The following is a 23,298-nucleotide window of genomic DNA, read 5'->3' on the forward strand; positions in this document are numbered from 1 at the left end:
TACCGGGCGTTGCTCATAAGATAATGGAAAAATAAGTTGCGGTAGAGAAATTTAATTTTTGAGGAGCTTATTTTTACAGCTTATAAGCTGGTTAGAAGCTTATTTTGCCAAACACTTTGAAGGAGCCTATAAACTTCTAAACAACTTATAAAGTATTTTGAAGAGCTTATAAGCTTAGTCAAACACCCTCTAAGTCTTGGAGTGTATTAATGTGTTTGGTACAACATTAAATCATGGCATTAACTTTTCCCATTTGCCACTACTACCTTATAGTGACTTAATTCATTCCCCTAATTTCGAATATCATTTGAAACTTTCAGACAAAATAACTGTTGCTCGAAATGATTATAGAAGCTTCTTTCATTTTCCATTAATGGGACCAAAAAAATGTGGCCATATAAATGGCATGAGCTAGGCTTCGTGTCTGCGCACACAACTCTTCCATTTGCGATATGGAGAGAGTTTCTTCCCATTTTCTCATCCTTGCACTACTCTTAGCAATCCATTATTTGATGGATTATAGCTCAGCCAAACACGATATCAACACCGATCGTTCTTCACTTCTTGCCTTGAAATCTCAAATCACTTTAGATCCTCAAAATATATTGACCCAAAATTGGAGCACTGAAGCCAGTGTTTGTAGTTGGATCGGAGTTACTTGTGATTCACATTACAATAGGGTTACTCAGTTGAATATATCGGACATGGGTCTTGTGGGAACCCTCCCACCAGAAATCGGGAATCTTTCTTCTCTCGTCTCTTTAGAAGCGAACGAGAACTCCTTTCATGGCTCCATTCCCCCATCTATCTTCAACATGTCATTTCTAGAAGTTTTGGAACTAAGGAATAATAGTTTGTCTAGTAGTTTACCTCTTGATATGTGCAAACACAATCTGCATAGACTCAAGAGGCTTCGTTTGTCTTACAACGAGTTGTATGGGGAAATACCATCGAGTTTGGGGCAGTGTTCACAGCTTGAGTATCTTTCTTTGTTCAACAACAATTTCACTGGATTTGTGCCGAGAGAAATTGGGAACTTGACCAAGCTTCATGAACTGTTGAACCTTGGTGGAAATCAGTTGACTGGTAAGTTGATTCCTATATATATGAGGTCAAATCATGCATTTAATGCCATATTATTTAATTCTTTGATTTATGTGCTTTGCGTTTGAGGGTCAAATTTAAACTTTATATCGGGTGATTAGTAATATTTTCCCTATACGTTTCAATCTAGAATTAGCTAGACTAACTTTTTGTGATTATTTGGATATGTGAAGGAGTTATTCCACAAGAGATTCATCATCTTGATAATTTAGGAGTGTTGGACTTGAGTTGGAACAAGTTGTCAGGCACTTTGCCACCAACCATTTTCAACATGTCTTCCTTGACATGGATTGACTTATCAAGTAACACACTTAGCGGGGCATTGGCTTCAGAAATTGGGAACATGAAAGCACTACAATATTTATACCTTCAAAACAATGCTTTAACCGGTAAGATTTCTAACTCTTGTGGAGTTTTACACATATTCAAATGTTTCTTAATTTTCTTGTATATTTAGCATGTGCAGCCATTGTGAGAGCTTTAAATTCTTCTCATCAAATCTATATCTGACTTTTCCATACAGCATTTACATCTATGTTCTTCTCAAAACTATATTGATCTTTGTCTTCCGTTGATTAGTGGAATAAATATCATTATACTTAAACAATATACAGCTAAACTTCCCAACCGACTGAATCGTGTATTTGACTTATTATTGTTATGATAGTTATACTTAACAATATGGAACTTGACTTTGATGACTCCATTATTCTCCAGGTACTATTCCGAAAGAGATTGGAAATCTTCATAATTTGCTGGACATGTGGTTGTATTCCAACAAACTTAGCGGATCAATCCCAAGAGAAGTGGGGAACATGACAGCTCTTTCTGACTTATGGCTCGACAATAATAGATTAAGTGGTATGATTTATTATTCACCTAGCCACAAGTTTAGCTCCTCAAGCTAGCTTACGAGTTAATTTCTTTTTCTCTTATTTCATTTGATCTTCTTTAATTAAGAGGTATGTTGTCTTGAAGTTGGTAGGGGTCATACATTGTCTTGTGGGATTATTCTCCAGGTACTATTCCGAAAGAGATTGGAAATCTTCATAATTTGCAGGACATGTGGTTGGATTCCAACGAACTTAGCGGATCAATCCCGAGAGAAGTGGGGAACATGACAGCTTTGGTCAGCTTAAGCCTAAGCTATAATAGTTTAAGGGGTATGATTTATTATCACCTAGCCACAAGTTTAGCTCCTCAAGCTAGCTTGCGAGTTAATTTCTTTTTCTCGTATTTCATTTCATCTTCTTTAATATGTTGTCTTTGAAGTTGGTTGGGGTCATACATTGTGTTATTATTTTATGTTATTCATAATTTCTCCTCTTTTCAGGTCCAATGCCTAAATCCTTGGTCTGCCAATTGTCAAAGTCTAAATAAAAATAACAATAACTCACTAACATAAAATAAATAGGGTACATATCACGTAAACTTTATATTTTATATATATGTTATCAGACCTTGAGATGTAGTATATGTTTGATAAATTAGTATGACCCCTAAATTTCTCAAATATTATCATAGACCTTATACAAATAAAATTATAATAAACCTTATACAAATAAATAATAAACCTAGCCTATACAAAAACTATAATAAACCCTTACAACGCAAACATTAAAACTTTCATAGGTAGACTGATAATATTTTCCATATACGTTTCAATCTAGAATTAAACTAACTTGTTGTGATGATTTGGATATATATTTGTAGGAGTTATTCCACATGAGATACATCATCTTCGTAATTTGGGAGTGTTGGACTTGAGTTCGAACAAGTTGTCAGGCACTTTGCCACCAACCATTTTCAACATGTCTTCCTTGACAATGATTGTGTTATCAAGTAACACACTCAGTGGGGTATTGCCTTCAGAAATTGGGAACATGAAAGCAGTACTAGAGTTTTTATACCTTGAAAACAATGCTTTAACTGGTAAGATTTCTAACTTTCTTAGAGTTTTACACATATTCAAATGTTTCTTAATTTTCATGTATATTTGACTTTTCCATATAGCATTTTACAGCTATGTTCTTCTCAAATCTATATTGGTCTTTGTCTTCTGGTTATTAGTAGAATAAATATCCTTATACTTAAATAGTATACAGCTCAATCTCACATCCGTTCAAATCACGTTTTTTTACTTATTATTGTTATGATCGTTATAACAATATGGAACTTGACTTTGTTGACTTCATTATTCTCCAGGTACTATTCCGAAAGAGATTGGAAATCTTCATAATTTGCAGGACATGTGGTTGTATTCCAACGAACTTAGCGGATCAATCCCGAGAGAAGTGGGGAACATGACAGATCTAATCTACTTAAAGCTCAAGAATAATAGTTTAAGTGGTATGATTTATTATCACCTAGCCACAAGTTTAGCTCCTCAAGCTAGCTTGCGAGTTAATTTCTTTTTCTCATATTTCATTTGATCTTCTTTAATTATATTGTTTTTGAAGTTGGGAGAGGTCATTCATCGTGTTGTTATTTTATATTATTCACAATTTCTCCTCTTTTCAGGTCCAATGCCTAAATCCTTGATCGATCAATTGTCAAAGTCTAAATAAAAATAACAATAACTCACTAACATAAAATAAATAGTGTACATATCACGTAAACTTAAAATTCTATATATATGTTATCTTACCTTGAGATGTATGTGTTTGATAAATCAGTTTGACCCCTAAATTTATCAATAAATTTCTCAAAAATTATAATAAACCTTATACAAATAAAATTATAATAAACCTTATAATGAATAAATTAACAACTTTTTAGTTTATAAAGTATTTTCTTAATTTCATAATTTACATTTAAATCAAGTTATAATGAGTAAAAACAAAGAGAGAGAATATTAAATTAAATAAATAGATGTATCAATCAAGTCATTTTGGTTGATATTAAAGGAGATCCTAATGATGATCAAGCTGAAGATGATTTAACAGTAAGTTCATACTGTAAAAAGTTTAAATAGTATTCATAATTGTAATATTTTAGTAGTACTATTAATTTATAATATTAATGGGACCTATATATACAATAATCTGCGTCCTGCCGGAATTCAGTCACCGAGACATTAATTAATAAGAAAATTTTGACTTTAGGACGCAAACATTAAAAGGTTCATAGGTTAGGGTGATAAAGTAATATTTTCCCTATACATTTCAATCTAGAATTAGCTAGACTAACTTTTTGTGATTATTTGGATATGTGAAGGAGTTATTCCACAAGAGATTCATCATCTTCATAATTTAGCAACGTTGGACTTGAGTTTGAACAAGTTGTCAGGCACTTTGCCACCAACCATTTTCAACATGTCTTCCTTGACATGGATTAACTTATCAAGTAACACACTCAGTGGGGTATTGCCTTCAGAAATTGGGAACATGAAAGCAGTACTAGAGATTTTATACCTTGAAAACAATGCTTTAACCGGTAAGATTTCTAACTCTTGTAGAGTTTTACACATATTCAAATGTTTATTAATTTTCATGTATATATGGCATTTACAGCCATTGTGAGACCTTTAACTTCTTCTCAAATCTATATTTGACTTTTCCATATAGCATTTACAGCTATGTTCTTTGTCTTGCATTGATTAGTGGAATAAATATCATTATACTTAATATAGTATACAGCTCAATCTCCCAACCGATCGAATCGCGTATTTTATTTATTATTGTTATGATCGCTATACTTAACAATATCGAACTTGACTTTGATGACTTCATTATTCTGCAGGTACTATTCCGAAAGAGATTGGAAATCTTCATAGTTTAGCGATCATGCAGTTGGGTTCCAACAAACTTAGCGGATCAATCCCGAGAGAAGTGGGGAACATGACCGCTCTTATCTTCTTACAGCTCGACAATAATAGTTTAAGTGGTATGATTTATTATTCACCTAGCCACAAGTTTAGCTCCTCAAGCTAGCTTACGAGTTAATTTCTTTTTCTCTTATTTCATTTTATCTTCTTTAATTATACTATGTTTAAAAAGAATGCAATACATCTATACTAATATAAAAAGAGCTTTGGACACAACACACAACATGTGGATTGTCTCTATTTTACACTTATTACATGTTTTATTTTAAAGTTATTTTACATATTATATATTTATAAAAATATATTAATTCATCAGATATTATACAAAAACTATGTGATATAAATCTATAGTTGTTGATAAGGCCTATAAATAAATATATCTATCAAATAAATTATTCTCCTTAATTCACATGCCCAAAAGTTTTGAGCCACTTATAGTGGGACGGAGGGAGTGTTTAGTAGAAGTAATAAACTAATACATTTTCTAAAAAAAAATTATTGTATGACTAAATAGACCAAATTGTTAATTGAAAAATTAAATATAATAAATATTATATTTATATTTTTTATTTTATCAAATAAAATAAAATTAATTATGCGTAGAACGTACGCTCTTCTCTTAGTTCCTTATAATTGTTTTTTTTTTTTTTTGAAAATATAGTTCCTTATAATTGTTAAGTAAGATGTTAAACCTTATGTAAACCAAATGTTTTGTGTGTTTTTAGATATAAAGAAATTTGATTCATGTCCTTCTGTCTTTCAAGTAATAAATTTGAAGGTCTCGTACTAACTTTCAGGTCAAATACCATCTACCATTGGGAATCTACCATTGATTCTTCTACAACTCTCTTCCAACAAATTAATCGGTGAGCTTCCATTCTCCCTCTGCAACTTGACATCCCTTCAAGTTCTTCTTCTCTCAAATAACACTTTGGAAGGAACAATTCCACAATGCTTTGGAAACTTGAGCTCTCTGGTCATCTTTCATTTAAATAAAAATCAGTTTCGTGGTCTCATTCCAGCAACATTTAGCAAGGGGTGTAGTCTTGAATCCATCAATTTGAATGGTAACAAATTGCAAGGACCATTACCTAAATCCTTGATCAATTGCGGAAGTCTACAAGGCCTCGATGTTGGAAACAATAGAATACAAGACGAATTTCCCTTTTGGATGGATGGCCTCCCTTGGCTTCGAGTGTTGGTCTTAAGGTCTAACAAGTTTGATGGGAGCATGTCACTTCTATCACAAACCAAGATTCCATTTCCTAATTTACAAGTTTTAGATATATCTCAGAATAGATTTGTGGGTTCTCTGCCTCAAAGATATTTCAAGAATTTCAGATCAATGATAGAGGTAAATGAAACAAACTTGTCAAATGTCGACAACTTTCATGTTTATCTGGAGATGAGGCTCACCTTGAAAGGGCTGGATCAATTATTAGAGAGATTGTTGTCAGACTTTACAACAATTGACTTCTCCTCCAATAGGTTTTCTGGGAGCATTCCAGATTCCATAGGAAATCTTAAGATTCTCAAATACTTGAATTTATCCCACAATAACCTCATTGGAAATATACCTTCATCTCTTGCAAATATGAGTGAACTTGAATCCTTGGACTTGTCCGTGAACAAGTTGGATGGAGAAATTCCAAGTGAATTGACAAGGTTGACATTTCTTTCAACATTAAACCTTTCAATGAATAATCTTGTTGGAAAAATACCACAATCTACTCAATTTTCCACATTTGAGAATAACTCATATGAGGGAAATGTAGGATTGTGTGGATTTCCTTTGACAAGAAAATGCAATGTGGAGAATGGGCAGCGGCTGCAGCCAGAAGAAGAAGAAGAGTATGGATTTATAGATGGATTTGGATGGAGAAGTGTGGTGATGGGATATGGAAGTGGATTCATAGTTGGGATTGGAATTGGTTACATCATTATTAGAAATGGAAGGTCAAGATGGTTAGTGGAATTCTTTTTCGGCATTGGATATAATAATAATAAGAAGAAGAAGAGACGCAGCAGAGCTACACCAACACCAACACGCAGGAGAACTTAATTGAAGGATTATGCTCGAATTGTGTTTTCTTTTTCTTATCTCCTTTTTAAAGGCTACTTTAGTGTGTTTGTGCTTGATTTCAACTTTAGAGTTTATGAAATATTGTTGTTTGTTCGTGTTGTTATGTCTTGAATCTCCCGCTTCAAATTACGGGGCTCTCGCTGAGATCTAAAAATACTATAAATACTTGAGATCTGTAATCTGTAACCCTAGCCGCATAATAAAATCTGTCATCCTCTCGTCCGTGGATGTAGCCATATTGGGGAACCACGTAAATATATGTCTTCTTTACGTTTTTTTTTTTATTGTGCTCTTTAAATCCTATTCTGTCACAACAGTTCAAATATGTTATGTTTTAATTTCATCTGGTTTAGGTAATTTTTTTTAGATATATTGTGATTTTTTAGGTAGTTTTAAATTTTTAGATTAATGTCATCACGTGAATCTAGTTGGAACAGATTCTGTTAAGCCTCAAAACATTTATCGGATTCTGTTAAGTCTATAAATCGTTGGTTTGTATTTGTTGCTTAATTTATAAATAATGTTTTATACATTTTTTCTTTTGGCTCTTGTTTTTTTAATTAATTTAATCAATTACAAAATATCTTACTTCTTATATCGAGAGCATATTGCCGGAGTCTCTTGTTTAATTAAGTAATCAAATAGTAATACAATAATAATTACTCAAAACAGAAAACACATCTTAAACAGAAGGGTTGCTATATCATGTGGCATTTAATGTCCGTATTCGTATTCAAATCTTGTGACCTATTAAAGACGGAGTTAATATATTAAGTTAATAGTTTTTTAATGTCATACTCTTTTTCTTAGAGAATTACTAATAGCTTGCAATATAAATGGCATCAGCTAGGCTTCTTGTTTGTGCACAAAATCACAATTAGCACTCTGCATTTTCAGTATGGGGAGAGTTTCCCCATTTTTCCTACTCATATTGTTTTCTTGTCTTAGCCTCATCAAATCAAAAGTGATGAATATTCACTTATTTCCTTCAAATCCCTCATCACTTTAGATCCTCACAAACTATACCTATTATAAAATAGCCTTATTTTACAAAATTTGATTTGCCTATTGTATCCCTCATGTATACTTAATATAAAGTTAATTGTGTAATTTAATATATTATGCATATAATAAATCTAAAAATATAGTATTATTGTTTATCTTTTATATTTTAATAGTTACTATTTAAGTAGTAGTATCGATTAGGACTCTTCATTCACATAAGTTACTATGTTTTATTAATGTAAATTTAATAATTCGGAATTACAATACAAATGATTACTTTTAGAAGTTTAAGTTTACTAGAATCCTTGTAATTAAAATTAATAATGTAAAGATGAAACCTAGAAAATAAACATGACGACAAAATGGGGTGATATTTAATTATTAAAATTATTTTTTATACTCCTTCCGTTCCACGAATCTTGACACATTTTCCTTTTTTGGGCCATCCCACGAATCTTGACACATTTCCAAATAAGGTAATAATTATTACCTTCTCTTTCCTACTTTATCATTTTTATACTTTATTAACTACACACTTAAAATACTAATCTACAACTCCTTAATTCCTGTGCCGAAACCAAACGTGTCAAGATTCGTGGGACGGAGGGAGTACTAATTTACATGATTTTGTATTCAATTTTATGAATTCTACAAAATTATACGATAATTAATTCAAAAAATATATTAAAATAATAAATATTACTATGAAATGAAATATAAATTTACACTCATAAAATATACTCATTCATTAAAATAATTTCTTCTTATATGCAAAGAGGCAGACTTTTCACACTCGCCTCTACCAAAAACAGAACAGAACCCATCTTAAGCCAATTCTACCTCAAGAAAAACCTTTAAAATTTCATTACTCACATCTCAAACTGTTCTACTTCTACACATACAATTCTTGATGAGATATTCCACATCTTCAATCAATAATCTCAACAAATCGATCACTAAACAATCAATGGGAACCAAAAATGTGGAAATTAATGTACAATATGCATCTTAAATGACTGAATTCATAAATTCTCATCATTCATCATCTTTGAACTCGGTAGCATTAAAGGAGCCTTCTTCATCAAAGGAGCTTTCATCATCAAAGGAGCCTTCTTTATCAATGGAGCCTTCTTCATCAACATCAGCAGCATGAACACCCACAGCATCTGTGGTATCACAAGGTGAATACACAATTTTTTTTTATATCTCAACTATCATATGAAATTCTTTAGGCATATCAATCTATACCATAATAAGACTATAAATTAAATCACAAATCTAATCTATCTATACTAATAGAAAAAGTGTCTTGAGTACAAAATATTATATTAAATCTATTTATAGGAATATATGAATTCATTCAATATTATACTAAATCTATTTGATATAAATCTGTAGCCATTTGATAAGACTTATGAATAAATATCTATATCCAATAAAATATATTTAGAAGAATATATATATATTGATTCATTGAATATACATTAACATTCTATCAGGTTTCATTTTGTAAACAGCTACAAATTATTATTATTATTGGTACTTAATTAAACCTAATGATGACATGTGATACCAAAACAAAGAGAAAATTGTTCATATCAAAAGATTAGCTTCCTTCAGTCACATTTATAATAGTAATTAATTCAGTCAGAGCTTATAATCTTCAACACAATCCAAAATAGTACTCCCTCGTGTTTTTTTATAATTGTCCTATTTAGCTCATTTTTTTGTTTCTCAATAAGTGTCCCATTTCAAAATTTGAGAGTATATTTATGACATTTTTCCTATTTTATCCTTATTTAATACTTGTATGAATGTAATAATTAGTTGTATATATGCATTTATTATGATAATTACTAAAGTTACAAATATAAAATATCTAATTTTATTGGTATGTGAGATGACAATCTAATACGAATACAAAGACTGAGAGTGGGAATGGAGAATATGGTGCCTCACCTTGTCTCAATCTTTCAAACCCATGCCTGAAAATTAACAGATAAATATAGGGTGTGAAAATAAATAATATTCTGAGGATAGTCATGTGTTTGTGTCAAAGTTGTAGCAACCACAATGAACCTACACACACCCACACACATTATAGAAACACCTCCCTCATTTTAATTACTTGTGAAAATTCTCATCTATAGACTTATTAATAAGAAAAACAAAGGTTGCAAAGTAAAACACTTTGACCAGAAGAAAATTTTTATAGCATCAAAATGTAAACTAAAGTATAATTTGAGAATGATTAGAATTTGAAATCCCATATTCAAAAATTGATCAGCAGTTGCAATACTAACCTTGTAAACTTGATAGCAATGGGTTTCTCGTCGAAAGAAGAAGTGGCCGTAACATCAACGGAAGCATATCTTCCCAGTTGTAACTGCTTAGCACAAGTCAAAGCTACAGGATTGCAGTTTCTTAATTCAATCACTCCGAATGAAATTTTAGACGGCCAATGGATCTCTTCTAGTTTGTAGCAATGTTTCATGCTTAGGCACACAAGATCAGGGAAGCTTCCAAATTTCGGTTTCCATTGCACCAAATCACTGTCTTTAACTAGAAGAAACTTAACTTTCATAAAACTTCCCTCTCGCGCTTCCCACTTTGGACCCCGAAAGGCGTAGGCTCGCAATTTGAGCACTTCAAGAAATGGCAAAGAGCCGATTACATCCATGTGTTCCCAAGAAAAACACATGCCACTCAAATGTAACTTTTTCAATACACTTGGAAAAGTTAACAATGAACTAGGAAATGCATAACCGTACTTCACCACAGGATTTATGATACTACACTTCAATATCTTCAAACTTTCAAGTGTTGAAACACAACCAAAGTAACTAATAAGGTCGTCATGGTCATCATAAGGCGTTAGCTCGATTTGAACTCCTAATTTCCGTATGCAAGGAACTTTTTTGGAAAGGTCCAGGACGGTATAAATGCTGGCATTCACACCTATAAGTGCTGAGAGTTTTTCCAAAGAAGTAGAATGAGATGGAGCTACAAGGCTCTTCCCCAATATCTCAATATGCTCTAACTCTTGCATATCCCATATTTGTATTGGTATATATGATGGAGCTCTACAAATTCTAATGCTATTATGTGGATGGATAATCAAGACTCGAAGGTTGAAAAGTTTGGATATGGTTGCAGGGAGTTCTCCATTGCAAGTTAGAGCAAGGTACTTTAGCAGGACTAACGTTAGAATTTCTATTGGAAAAGTGTACAAACGTAGATTAAGAGCATCTAGTTTCCCAAGCAACTTGAAATCATCACCTACTGGGATTGGATATTGGTGGTATGGACCGAAAAAGAGGAGAGAACGTGTAGAGGATGCACAGTTCAATCTCACAGAGTTGCAAAATTCTTTGATGCCAAATAAAAGATTATTTTCAAGACACAAGCAACGCTGACCTTTTACATCATCTTCTAAGCCTTCGACAAGCTTTTTTAGGACATGATAAAACTTGTTCTTCCGAGCCTCTCCTCTACACACATGCCGCCACGAAGAATGAAGGCGACAAGTTTTAAACTTGCGATTGACAATCATCCACGTAGTCCTAGAAATGCTCCTTTGGTTGAATAAAACAAGATTCTTATTCTTACAAAGCTCGTCCAAACATTGCCACACAGAATCCTCCAAAGATCGTTTCTTTTTTGTGTTATGAAACCAATCCTCAGTAGCCAACATATTCATGATCTTGGAAAGAGGGATGTCATAATCTGGAGGGAAGACTCCCATATACAGAAAAGGCATTTTAAGATATTGAGGTAAGTAGTCGTAACTTGGGAAAAGTACCTTTGATATCTCATTATATGCATCAGTGAAGACTGAATTTCGCATTTCTGCTACATCATCCCAGTATTTGGGGTCTGCATTCTGGGCTTTTGATAGGATGTCAGCCACTGTGACTATCATAAGAGGAAGACCTTCACAGTTCTTGGCAATTTTGCCAAAATTGCCAAAATTTTGGCAATTTTGGGATGTCAAGTTGAAAAGGGCAACCATTTTCACCAAACACCTTCTCGCATAGTAGTTCCTTACTTTCTTCTTCATTCATAAACCGCACCAAAGTTGTATAACTAGGATAAGTTATGCTCCGGTCTCGAGTAGTAACCAAGATATGAATTGATATATTGTCGATGTTCCGTAAGGAACTTAACAAGGAATCCAATATCCGTCTCTCCCACACATCATCGAGCACAATGAGGCATTTCTTTCCCTCCAATCTTTTTCCAAGTAGCCACCTATATTCGTCATTTCCTTGTGTGATTCCAAACATTTGAGCTAGAATCTCTCGAAAAACATCATCGAATTGAGACTTTCTGCCTACCCTGACCCATGCACGATGCTCAAAACGCCTCAAGATTTTAGGATCTTCAAAAACTACCTCAGCAAGAGCAGTCTTCCCAACGCCTGCAGTTCCAACAAGTGCGAAGTTCATGTTGTCACAACTTTGCATAATATCCTCTTTGAGTTGTTGGATCTGATCCGACAATCCAATCATCTTGGACTTGGTCCTCCTTCTTGTGTAAATAGATTCTTCCTCGTCGTCATCTTCAGGCATATTGTCTACTTCATAAATGTATTCCTCCTCCATATCCTTCAGCCTCTCGATGAAGGATGGAACATGATGTTGTAGGAATTGCAGATCAATGGAGAATCCGATTCTTCTTGTTGTTGTGGTTGTGTGGTGTAGAGGAGGGCTTTCAAATAGAAGGGAGTCCAATAAGTGTTGGAATCCCCATGATCCTTCTTTCATTCCTTCATCTTCTAGGCTTCTAGATTGTGAAGCCTGAGATTCTCTCATGATTCTTGCTTCGTGTTTATGCAGCACCCGTCTTGTTGTTGTGGTTGTGGTTGTGTGGTGTAGAGGAGGGCTTTCAAACAGAAGGGATTCCAGTAAGTGTTGGAATCCCCTTGCTCCCTCTTTTATTTCTTCATCTTCTACTTGTGAAAGAATCTGTTGTGAACTTGTGAGGGAAGGGACTTCAATAAGCCTCGGGATTCCCATGCTGCCTCTTCCATTACTCCTTCATCTTCTACTTGTGAAAGAATCTGTTGGTAGAGAAGGGATTCCAACGCGTCCTCGAATTTCCAAATCAAATCTTTGATTCTTCCATCCAAACCATTCACCTTCTTCCTGCTCTTGCTTGTTCTCGTCCTGTCCAAACTTTCCAGAATTTCTTGCAATGGATCCAACTCGTGGTAGGCGAGTTGTATGATATGTGGAGAGGGATCAACGAGGATAAAATGAGAAGAATGGAGAATATAATCAATTGTATTCCTCAGAGAATTCACTGCACCATAAGCCGTCATTCCTCTCTGGTTGCCTGTAAAAATTAGAATAAATTTTAAATCATAACTACTCAATTATAGAATTCTTGAAAATAATGAACATGGACATACTATGAAGAATTTAAGGTGGGATTTGGAGTGAGCAAGAAGAAGAGTAGATGAAAGCAGAACAGCTTCTCTTCTCCTCTCTTAGATGGAATCTTAGCTTCTTGTCTTGATTTTCAATTGCAAGATATCATTTGACTCAATCTTGCAGCCATTGCCATTTACAGAGTTTGGTGGAAATTCCAATATATTTTTTGTATATGGTGATGAAATGGGAAATTCCAAAATTTAGCCCACATATTATTTTGTTTCTTTGCATGTGATTGGTTGGTGTATATTATTGTAGATTGGATTTGGATGAGAAAAGTCATATACAACTTAAGACATTCTGCTTCACTAGAAAATTCTAGGGGCAACTCGGATAAGCAGACTTCATTGACTGTATATTTTATTATGGTGTTTTTATATTTTTGAAGCACATAATAATAATAATAATAATAATAATATATAACTTTGAGTTCTTAATTATACAGTTTATAAACTGCTTAAAACACATTGCAATTAATTCAAATTCAAAAAGACCTAAATCTATCAGAGAACAAATTCGAACATTCTAATTGCAATAAGAAACAGTCATATATGACATTTACACACATTAATAACAATTAAAAACCCTCAAAAAAGAGGAAAGAAATAACTCAAGGGGAAAAATAGAGTTACCAGCTGTGACAAAACGGCGGTTGTGAGCGCAGCCGCAGAGCTGCTTCTTCTTCTTCTTTGGGCTGAGAAAAGGTTATGTTTGAGTTCGGGTTTCTGAATTATAGTAAAACTGCGTCGTTTTTTGAAAAAAACAATAAAACTACGTCGTCGTTTTCTGTAAGCACAACATCCACGACTTTTTAAACAATAAAATTGCGTCGTTCTCGCCTAGGATAAATGTTCTTATTTAATTCAACTAGGGGTGAGCAAAATATCCGAAATCCGAATATCCGATCCGAACAAAACCGAAATTTAAAATTTGGTTCAGATTTTCGGATCGGATCGGATCGGATTGACACTTTAAAAATCCGAAATCCGAATTATATTTATAATATAATTAATATTATAATATTATTAATAAATATATATAATTATTAGTTTTTAGTAGTTAAATATTTCTAAACTCTAACCCAATACTCTCTAATTTATATGTATGTATTTTCAGATAAAATGGAGTATCTATGATTTTGAAATAGATCATGCATGATGCATCTAAATATATACCTAGAAAGACCGTTTATGCAATTTTCCTCTAAATTCTTCTTACCAAAATCAATACGAACTAGAGGGATTGCAGGGTGTTGGTCGGAGTTGTGTTGGGCCTCCTTGGTAGTGTTAGGCTACGTTGCAGGGCCCTCAGTGATGGGCTTTTCTCTGGGCCTTCTCTCGCTTTTATTATTCGGATTTTGGCCTGTTTTGTCCAGTTTTTTTTTGTTTTTTGTTTTTTTTAGAGGTGGTCTCTTGTACACCCGGATGTATCGTACACCCGAGTTGTACTCGACCCGGATCCTGATCCAATTGAAAATGATACTAACACTAAACTAACACGAAATGACACAACACTAACACGATCTTGGAATGACACTAACACTATTTTGTTTTACAAATAATACTATTTCGAAAATGACACTAATACTGTATTAAAATGATACTAACACTATATTGAAATGACACAAACACTACATGTAAATGACACTAACACTATATCGATATAACACTAACACTATATCGAGATAACACTAACACTTGACATTCGGGTAGGATAGTTCAATTGGATCGGATCCGGGTCAGGATTCGGGTCGGGTACGATCTGGGTGTACGCAAGTTTTTGTGTTTTTTTTGTGTGTTTCTCCCTTACTTGATGTTATTCAGGCATTCACTTTGTTTCAGGCTATTTTTGGTTCAAATAAATTGAATTTTTTTTTCGGATTAAAATATTTCGATTCTAATGTCATTTGACCGATAAGATGGTCAATACAATATTAATACTACAATGCAATATTTGCTTATTTCCCCAAATTTATTGTCAAGTTTTTCAATTTTTATGACCACATCTTCAAGTTTTTTAATTACTGCCAATGCTGAATTCAATTAATTCAGTACGTAACGATCAGAACCCAATTACACAGTCGCCTCTAGCAAAAACCAACAGAACCCAAATGCTTCAAATTTATATGCAAAATTGAACCTAATAGGGAAAATTACAAATATTTCATAGTTCAGAAATAATAGTTTCTAACCAACAAAACAACCAAAAAGGTTTGGTAAACACAACAGTCAATAAACCGAAAAAAAAAAAAAAAAAAAAAAGTTCTCCTGCATAAACTATGCTGCTCAAAAGAGTGAGAATTGGCTAAAACTACCACAGCAAAATGAGATCCAAATATGAGTTTTGATTGGATTTCCATTCTACCTCTTAAGCCACTCTACCTCAAGAAAAAACTTTTAAAATTTCATTACTCACATCTCAAAAGTAATAGTACTAAAAAAAAAGGTTATGCTCAACCAGCAAAGGATGGGACAAAGGCATAACACAGAAACTATTATGGTGTTTTTATATTTTTGAAGCACATAATATTAAATATATTTATATATATAATAAAAAGATTTTTTTTTTCCCTGTTTAGGAGCTTGTCAGGCACCCTCGGCCGTTGTCCGATCCATTTTTTTTAATGATGTAAATAAAAAGTTATCTATATATGTTAATTAATCTCGCCCGATTATAATTATTTTATCCAAATAATTATTTCAAGATTCAATCCATTTTTTTAACTAAAAATTCATTAGAATCATCTGATAAAATCTCGTCCGGTCATTATTAAAGTCAATAAATCTTCCTCTGTCTATAAATCATAGCCATACTTTACAAACATAACAAATATTTCATGAAAATACACAAAATAAAATCACAAACTATTAAAATAAAATTGCAACCATGCATACAAACGTAGCAAACATTTCAAGATTACACAAATAAAATCACGAATTATTAAAAAAAAAATTGCAACTCGAATCATTGGGCAAATTTCATTTGTTGCTCTCGAGCCACTCAAGAATGCCCTCTAATAATCCAAAATAATCTTTGTAGTTTCGCTTGTAATAACTATCCAATCTCTGAGGTTATGTATAAATCCATCAAAATGTATTTAAAGGATAAAAATGATTAAAAATTCATTTGCTTACATAGATAATGCTTTTTAAAATTAATATAATGATGCTTGTTAAAATTAATATGGATTGATTGGGCTAAAGAAAAGATTATATTTGATTTCATTCAATAAAGGGTTTTCAAATAAATAATTTCAGGGTTAATTGTCAAAAATAACACAATACCTCGCAACTTTCACTTAGTACTTTAAAATACGAAAGCATAAGAACTTCTCTTCTCCCTCTCTTGCATGGAATCTTAGCTTCTTGTCTTGATTTTAAATTGCAAGAAATCACTTGACTCAATCTTGCAGCCATTGCCATCTACAAATTTTGGTGGAAATTATATAATTTACTATTTAATTTCACAGCCACTAGTTTATGATTTTTGTAGATGGTGATGAAATGGGGAAATTCCAATATTGGCCCACATGCAATTTTTCTTGTTTCCTTTGAATGTGATTGGTGGTGTCTCATTTCAAGATATTTTTGTGGGTTGAATTGGAATGAGAAAAGCCACACAATTGAAATAATTTTGCTTCACTAGAAAATTATATAGGTGTGGTACTTCATTGAATTTATATTTTATTTTGATATTATGGTGTTTACATATTTTTGAAGCACATATCAATCACAAGTTCATTAATTATTATTAGAGATTCTAATTATTAGGTGTGTATTGAAGTGTGATGCATTTATTTAGAATATTCTAGGTGAGAATAAGCTATGTATATTCTAGAGAATTTACCACTAGCTAGATCAATCTAGAGTATTCTAAATAATACTAAGACAAGTATGAGTATTCTAGAGATTAGATATTTTTCATATAGTATCTAGAGAATTCCATAAGTAGATGCTAGTAGAGAATTCTAGATACAAGTTAGTGTAGTGGGATCTAGAGAGATCTTCCCACACCTATAAATAGAGCTCTTGTGAGCCATTTGTAATATAATCTCAACAATCTCAAACATCTTAAAAACATCACTCTATCTAATAATATCTAAGTTCTTTGGAGACAAGAGCTCCACTCTAAAATCATTCTCTCTATCTTCTACACACACTACACTCACAATATTCTCTACACCACTTCACTACAATCACTCACCACACTCAAACCACTATATAATCACCTCCATTTTCTAACAAGTGGCATCAGAGCTTGTTCGATCATAAGCGGGCGTTATGGCGTCGTCAAGTCTCTCCATCACGACTCCAATATTCAATGGAGAAAACTATGACTATTGGAGTGTTCGTATGAAGACTTGCCTTGAATCCCATGATCTTTGGGATGTCATTGAAGAAGGAATCACCATGCCGGGAGAAGATATCGACAAGACATCCTCATCCGAGGTACGTAAGAAATTAAAGCAACAAAATGCTAAAGCTCTTTATCTTCTCCAACAATCTGTTAGTGATTCTATCATGGCAAGAATTATTCGAGCCACTACTGCAAAAGAAGCTTGGGATATCCTTAAGGAGGAGTTCCAAGGAAACGTTAAAGTTCGAACCATTAAACTGCAAAGTTTAAGGCGAGAACTAGAGAATCTTAAAATGAAAGATTCAGAAGCCGCAAAAGATTATTTCTCAAGAATAATGGAAATAATCAATCAAATGCGGTCATACGGAGATAACGTCTCCGATGAAAGGATCATACAGGAGGTCTTAATCAGCCTTACCGAGAAGTATGATCCAGTAGTGGCGGCGATTGAAGAATCAAAAGATTTATCAAAAATGTCTGTCGCGGAGCTGATGGGTTCCTTGGAAGCACACGAGCAACGATTGAGCAGGCGACATGAAAGTTCACTAGAGAGTGCCTTTCAGTCCAAGCTCAACGTTAGAGGCAATAAGTCAAGCAGCGGCGGAAATTTTAAAAGCAATCACAAGGAAGGAAGCTCCAGCAACAAGGAGAGCAAGGCAAATTTTCCACCATGTGGAATTTGCAAGAAGACAAATCACTTAGAGAAGGACTGCTATCATCGAGGAAAGCCACAGTGCAAAAACTGCAAAAGGTTCGGGCATGTGGAAAAAGATTGCAGAGATAGAAGAAATCATCAAGCCAACTATTCAGAAAATCAAAATGAGAAGGAGTACATGTTCTATGCATGTCACTCGGCAACGGAAGCAGGAGAAGAAGAATGGTACATCGATAGCGGATGCAGCAACCACATGACATCCAACGAGACCATCTTCCGTGAGTTAGATACTTCAATCAAGACGAAGGTGAAGATGGGCAATGGAGAACTGGTGGAGACGAAAGGGAAAGGTACAATTGCCATAGAAACTAACAAAGGTACGCGATTTATTAGAAATGTTCTCCTAGTACCTCGTCTTGCACAAAGTCTATTAAGTGTTGGCCAAATGATGGAAAATGGATATGCCCTCCACTTTGAGAAAGATTCTTGTCGAATTTACGACAAGAAAAATAACCAAGATATTGCAGTAGTAAAAATGGGAAAAAATAGAAACTTTCCCATTCAATGGCAATATCCATAAAAGGCAATGGTGGCTCAACTCGACGATACGAGTCTATGGCACCGGAGATTTGGGCATTTCAACCTAAATGCCTTAAGGCTACTTCATCAGAAAAATATGATGAGAGACATGCCTCTTCTAAATGAAAGAGAAGGTGTATGTGAAGGATGCATGATCGGAAAGCAACACAGACAACCATTTCCAACGGAGAAAACATGGCGAGCCAAGGAGATACTAGAGCTTGTCCACACCGACGTTTGCGGTCCAATGCGCACACCTTCAGTAAACCAAAACAGGTACTTCATCCTCTTTATTGATGACTACTCCAGAATGACTTGGGTATATTTCCTCCAAGAAAAATCAGAAGTCTTTAGAATCTTCAAGAGATTTAAGAACTTTGTGGAGAAACAAAGTGGTCGCAAAATAAAGAAACTGAGAAGCGATCGAGGTACCGAATACATCTCAAAAGAGTTCGACAAGTTCTGTGAAGATGAAGGTGTGGAGCATCAACTAACGGTGGCCTACACTCCACAACAAAATGGCGTGTCGGAAAGAAAGAATCGAACAGTCATGGAAATGGCGAGATCCATGCTGGCGGAGAAAGGATTGCCAAAGAAGTTCTGGGCAGAGGCAGTGTATACATCAGTCTACCTACTCAACCGATGTCCAACAAAGGCCGTGCTAAACAAGACGCCGATCGAAGCTTGGTCAGGACAAAAGCCTTCAGCCAAACATTTGAGGGTCTTTGGAAGTATCTGCTACATCCACATTCCCTCTGTAAAAAGACACAAATTGGAGGACAAGACGGAGAAGGGAATCTTCCTCGGCTACAGCTCTAAATCCAAGGGTTATAGAATCTACAATCTTGAGACCAAGAAGTTGGTGACAAGTCGAGACGTGGAATTTGACGAACAAGCCTCTTGGAATTGGGAGACAGAAAGTGTTGAAAGGCGGACAACAACTACACTCCTAAAAGAAGTCACAGAACATGGAGAACAAGATCAACAAAGCCCACCAAGGTCCTCTTCAGAAGCCAATACCTCAAGTGGATCCGACTCAGACTCCTCACCAGACTTTCCACCTTTTCGGGTAAGAACTCTAGCAGATTTATATGAATCCACTGATATATATGAGACATGCAACTTTTGTTCTTTGGAGCCAAGTAACTATGCAGAAGCATCCAAAGAGAAAGTTTGGATTAAAGCAATGGAGGAGGAGATACAAATGATAGAAAAGAATGATACTTGGGAGTTGGTGGATCTTCCAAGTGACAAGGAAGTCATTGGAGTCAAATGGGTGTTCAAGACAAAGCTGAATCCTGATGGTTCGATCCAGAAGCATAAGGCAAGACTTGTCGTAAAAGGATATGCTCAAATACCAGGAGTTGACTACACAGAAACGTTTGCTCCAGTAGCACGGATGGACACAATTCGAGCACTCATAGCTCTGGCGGCTCAAAAGAGATGGAAAATCTATCAACTTGATGTTAAGTCGGCATTTCTCAATGGAGATCTAATAGACAAGATATATGTGGAGCAGCCAGAAGGATTCACAAAACAAGAAGGCAAAGTTCTTCGCCTCAAGAAAGCACTCTATGGGCTCAAACAAGCGCCACGAGCCTGGTACAGCAAAATAGACGGATATTTCACCGGTCAAGGGTTCATGAGGAGCAAGAACGAAGCAACTCTATACATCAAAACTCAAGGTACAGACATCCTGATTGTCTCTCTTTATGTTGATGACTTAATTGTCACAGGAAATAACACAAAATTGATCGAGGATTTCAAGAAAGACATGATGAGCACCTTTGAGATGACGGACTTAGGATTAATGCACTATTTTCTCGGAATGGAGATAAGTCAAGAGGAAGAAGGCATCTTCCTATCACAAAAGAAGTATATTGAAGATATGCTCAAGAAGTTCAAGATGCAAGACTGTAAGCTGACAAACATGGTTTTCGTACCTCAATTCCACATGTTTTGTTGTCATTTCCCTTCATGTTTTGCTTGTGAATGCTTGTTTGTGCCCGAATATTTAGTTTTATAAAGATTTGATATCTTGGTGTAGTTTTGGAGCAATTTCAGGAAACCTCAATGATTAATTGGAGGATTTTGAAGATATGAGATTGAAGTACATCTCGAGAGGAATCCGTGAGCGCAAACGGCGACCAAATCCGAGTCCGGACGAGGGAGAACGGAGCAAAACGAGCGGACTGCGCAATACGCCCAGTGCCCCGCGGTCACCACCCGCGGCCGCGGGGTGGGACCGCGGGTCAGCTGTTCCCAATTCCAGGGGTGTACCGCGGTCACCACCCGCGGCCGCGGGGCGGGACCGCGGGTTCCCTGAGTTTTGCCCACGTTTGAGCACCACGGGCGCGGGCCATGACCGCGGGAAAAGAGCGGAGTCGCGTTTTTCAGCCCTTAAACCCCTTTCTCCCCCTTTTCCTCACATTATTCATCTTCCCCAACCTCATACTCACCCATTATTCATCATCCCCAACATTCAATACTCATTTTCCTACCTCCATATCCAAGCCCTAACCCCCATTAATACTCATTCCTACCCATTTGAAGAAGGCATTGAAGAGGATAGAGGATTGAAGCAAGCTTCTCAATAGGATTTGTTCATTCTTTCTCTCTCTTTCATTTATGTTTCTCTTTTCATTGGGTATGTTATTGTTGAACATGATAGGCTAAATTTCTCTTTGATTTGGGGATTAGGCTAGATGATTATTGTAATGGATTGATTATTTATGCTCAATATAAATCTTGTTTGTTCATTTGCACATTATCTTTTCAAACCCTTGCTTTATTCTTGTATGGTTTGTTGGCCACATTCTATGCATTTCTAATTTGCACTTTGAATCGGGAGAGGATATTTGCAATAGATAAGGTGTTTGAAACATATCGATTCGATAACCGGGAGGTTGAGAGTTGGGTGAGAGTATGTCGATCTTTGTGTGCTTTTGGGAGTTATAGGTTAGAAGTTGACCGGGGACGGCAACTATGACCCGTAATCTACCGTTCTAGTCGTCCGGGAGGGGGCTAGAACTAGTTGGGAGATCACTCTAGATAATTAGGTTCGTCAAGATTAGTATTGAGCTATAATTGAAGTCCTTTGCTTAACCATCGATGCCTAGTCCCTAAATCGCCTTAATCACTTGTTAATCCACTTTGCTTATTTGATTTTATTTGTCTTTGCACTTGTTGAGTATTTAGTTGATAATTAAATCACTCACCTCCTTGTTTAGTCTAAATAGCTCTAGCATAATGACTTAAGGTAATCACTAGAATTTGACTACTAATCCTTGTGGAATACGACCTTGCTTCCCTATATTGCAACTACACCGTATACTTGCGGCGTAGTAAAAATAATAGCGAACAAGTTTTTGGCGCCGTTGCCGGGGATTAGTTTAGTTTCTTTGCTTGTGATATTTTGCTTCATTGTGATTAACTACTTTAGACATTTTACTTGCTTTAATTTTTGTTTTCTATTTTAAGATTGTGTTTTGACTTCTTGTTCTTGTTGGTTGATAGGTAGTGTATGAACACAAGATCTAAGGGTGCACCTCTTATACCTATAAACCTTGAGGTTGAAGCTTTTTGTCGACACAACAAAGCAAGAACAAGAAGAGATAGAGAGTTGGAGGAAGCTATGGCGGAAAATCACGACTTAATCCGTCAACTTCAAATGCAATTAGAAGCCATGCAAGGGAAAATCAATGAGCAAGAAGCTCTAAGAAATACACCTCCACCACCACCTATTAGCAATATGTTCCAACCCATTGTCCAACAAGGAGGAGTGAATGCCCCGAGAATCAACGCCACAAATTTTGAGCTCAAGCCGGCCCTCATAAATATGGTACAACAAAACCAATTCGCCGGTCTTTCCCAAGATGACCCGAATGGACATCTTGGAAACTTCTTGGAGATATGCGGCACCATCAAGATGAATGGAGTCCCGGAGGATGCCATTCGACTTCGACTCTTCCCCTTTTCGCTAAGGGGCATGGCCAAGACATGGTACCAATCTTTAGAGGGTGGTTCTATCACTACATGGGAGAACATGGCTCAAAAGTTTCTCAACAAGTTCTACCCTCCGGGTAGAACCATGAAGATGAAGAAGGACATAGTCCAATTTCACCAATTTGATGGAGAATCCTTCTACGAAGCTTGGGAGAGATTCAAAGAGATGCTAAGGAAGTGCCCTAACCATGGTTTAGATCAAAACACAATCATTTGTGTATTCTACACCGGGTGTAGTGGTGAGATGCAA

At 35.1% G+C, this 23,298-nt stretch overlaps 2 protein-coding genes and 1 non-coding gene across 7 annotated transcripts; 1 reads left to right on the forward strand and 2 right to left on the reverse strand.

The window, feature by feature from the left end:
• Positions 1–257: 257 nt before the first annotated feature.
• On the forward strand, positions 258–7,108 carry LOC131006127 (receptor-like protein 52). The gene is made up of 7 exons (XM_057933287.1): positions 258–1,086; positions 1,278–1,493; positions 1,822–1,965; positions 2,124–2,267; positions 3,310–3,453; positions 4,846–4,989; positions 5,728–7,108. Exons 1-7 carry the CDS (start codon positions 453–455, stop codon positions 6,990–6,992), a joined length of 2,691 nt encoding a protein of 896 aa, XP_057789270.1. The 5' UTR covers positions 258–452; the 3' UTR covers positions 6,993–7,108.
• A 1,851-nt stretch (positions 7,109–8,959) lies between these two features.
• Positions 8,960–14,232, reverse strand: LOC131006132 (putative late blight resistance protein homolog R1C-3). Of its 5 annotated transcripts, XM_057933298.1 has the most exons (4): positions 13,432–13,656; positions 11,436–13,355; positions 10,322–10,664; positions 9,826–10,003 (listed from the first exon to the last, which is right to left on the reverse strand). In XM_057933298.1, exons 2-4 carry the CDS (start codon positions 12,076–12,078, stop codon positions 9,904–9,906), a joined length of 1,086 nt encoding a protein of 361 aa, XP_057789281.1. In that variant the 5' UTR covers positions 12,079–13,355; positions 13,432–13,656; the 3' UTR covers positions 9,826–9,903. The 5 variants fall into 5 exon arrangements, 4 of the variants coding, with proteins under 4 accessions (XP_057789280.1, XP_057789279.1, XP_057789281.1 ...); XM_057933297.1 differs by lacking the exon at positions 9,826–10,003 and adding an exon at positions 8,960–9,184 and having other exon boundaries at positions 10,322–13,355; positions 13,432–13,667; XM_057933296.1 differs by lacking the exon at positions 13,432–13,656 and adding an exon at positions 14,086–14,232 and having other exon boundaries at positions 9,197–10,003; positions 10,322–13,355.
• Positions 14,233–23,136: 8,904 nt separating this feature from the next.
• On the reverse strand, positions 23,137–23,243 carry LOC131007387 (small nucleolar RNA R71). The gene has a single exon (XR_009096089.1). It is a non-coding gene; the product is annotated as a small nucleolar RNA R71 (small nucleolar RNA).
• Positions 23,244–23,298: the final 55 nt, after the last annotated feature.

The sequence above is a fragment of the Salvia miltiorrhiza genome, chromosome 1, assembly GCF_028751815.1.
Source record: "Salvia miltiorrhiza cultivar Shanhuang (shh) chromosome 1, IMPLAD_Smil_shh, whole genome shotgun sequence".
Taxonomy (NCBI): Eukaryota; Viridiplantae; Streptophyta; class Magnoliopsida; order Lamiales; family Lamiaceae; genus Salvia; species Salvia miltiorrhiza.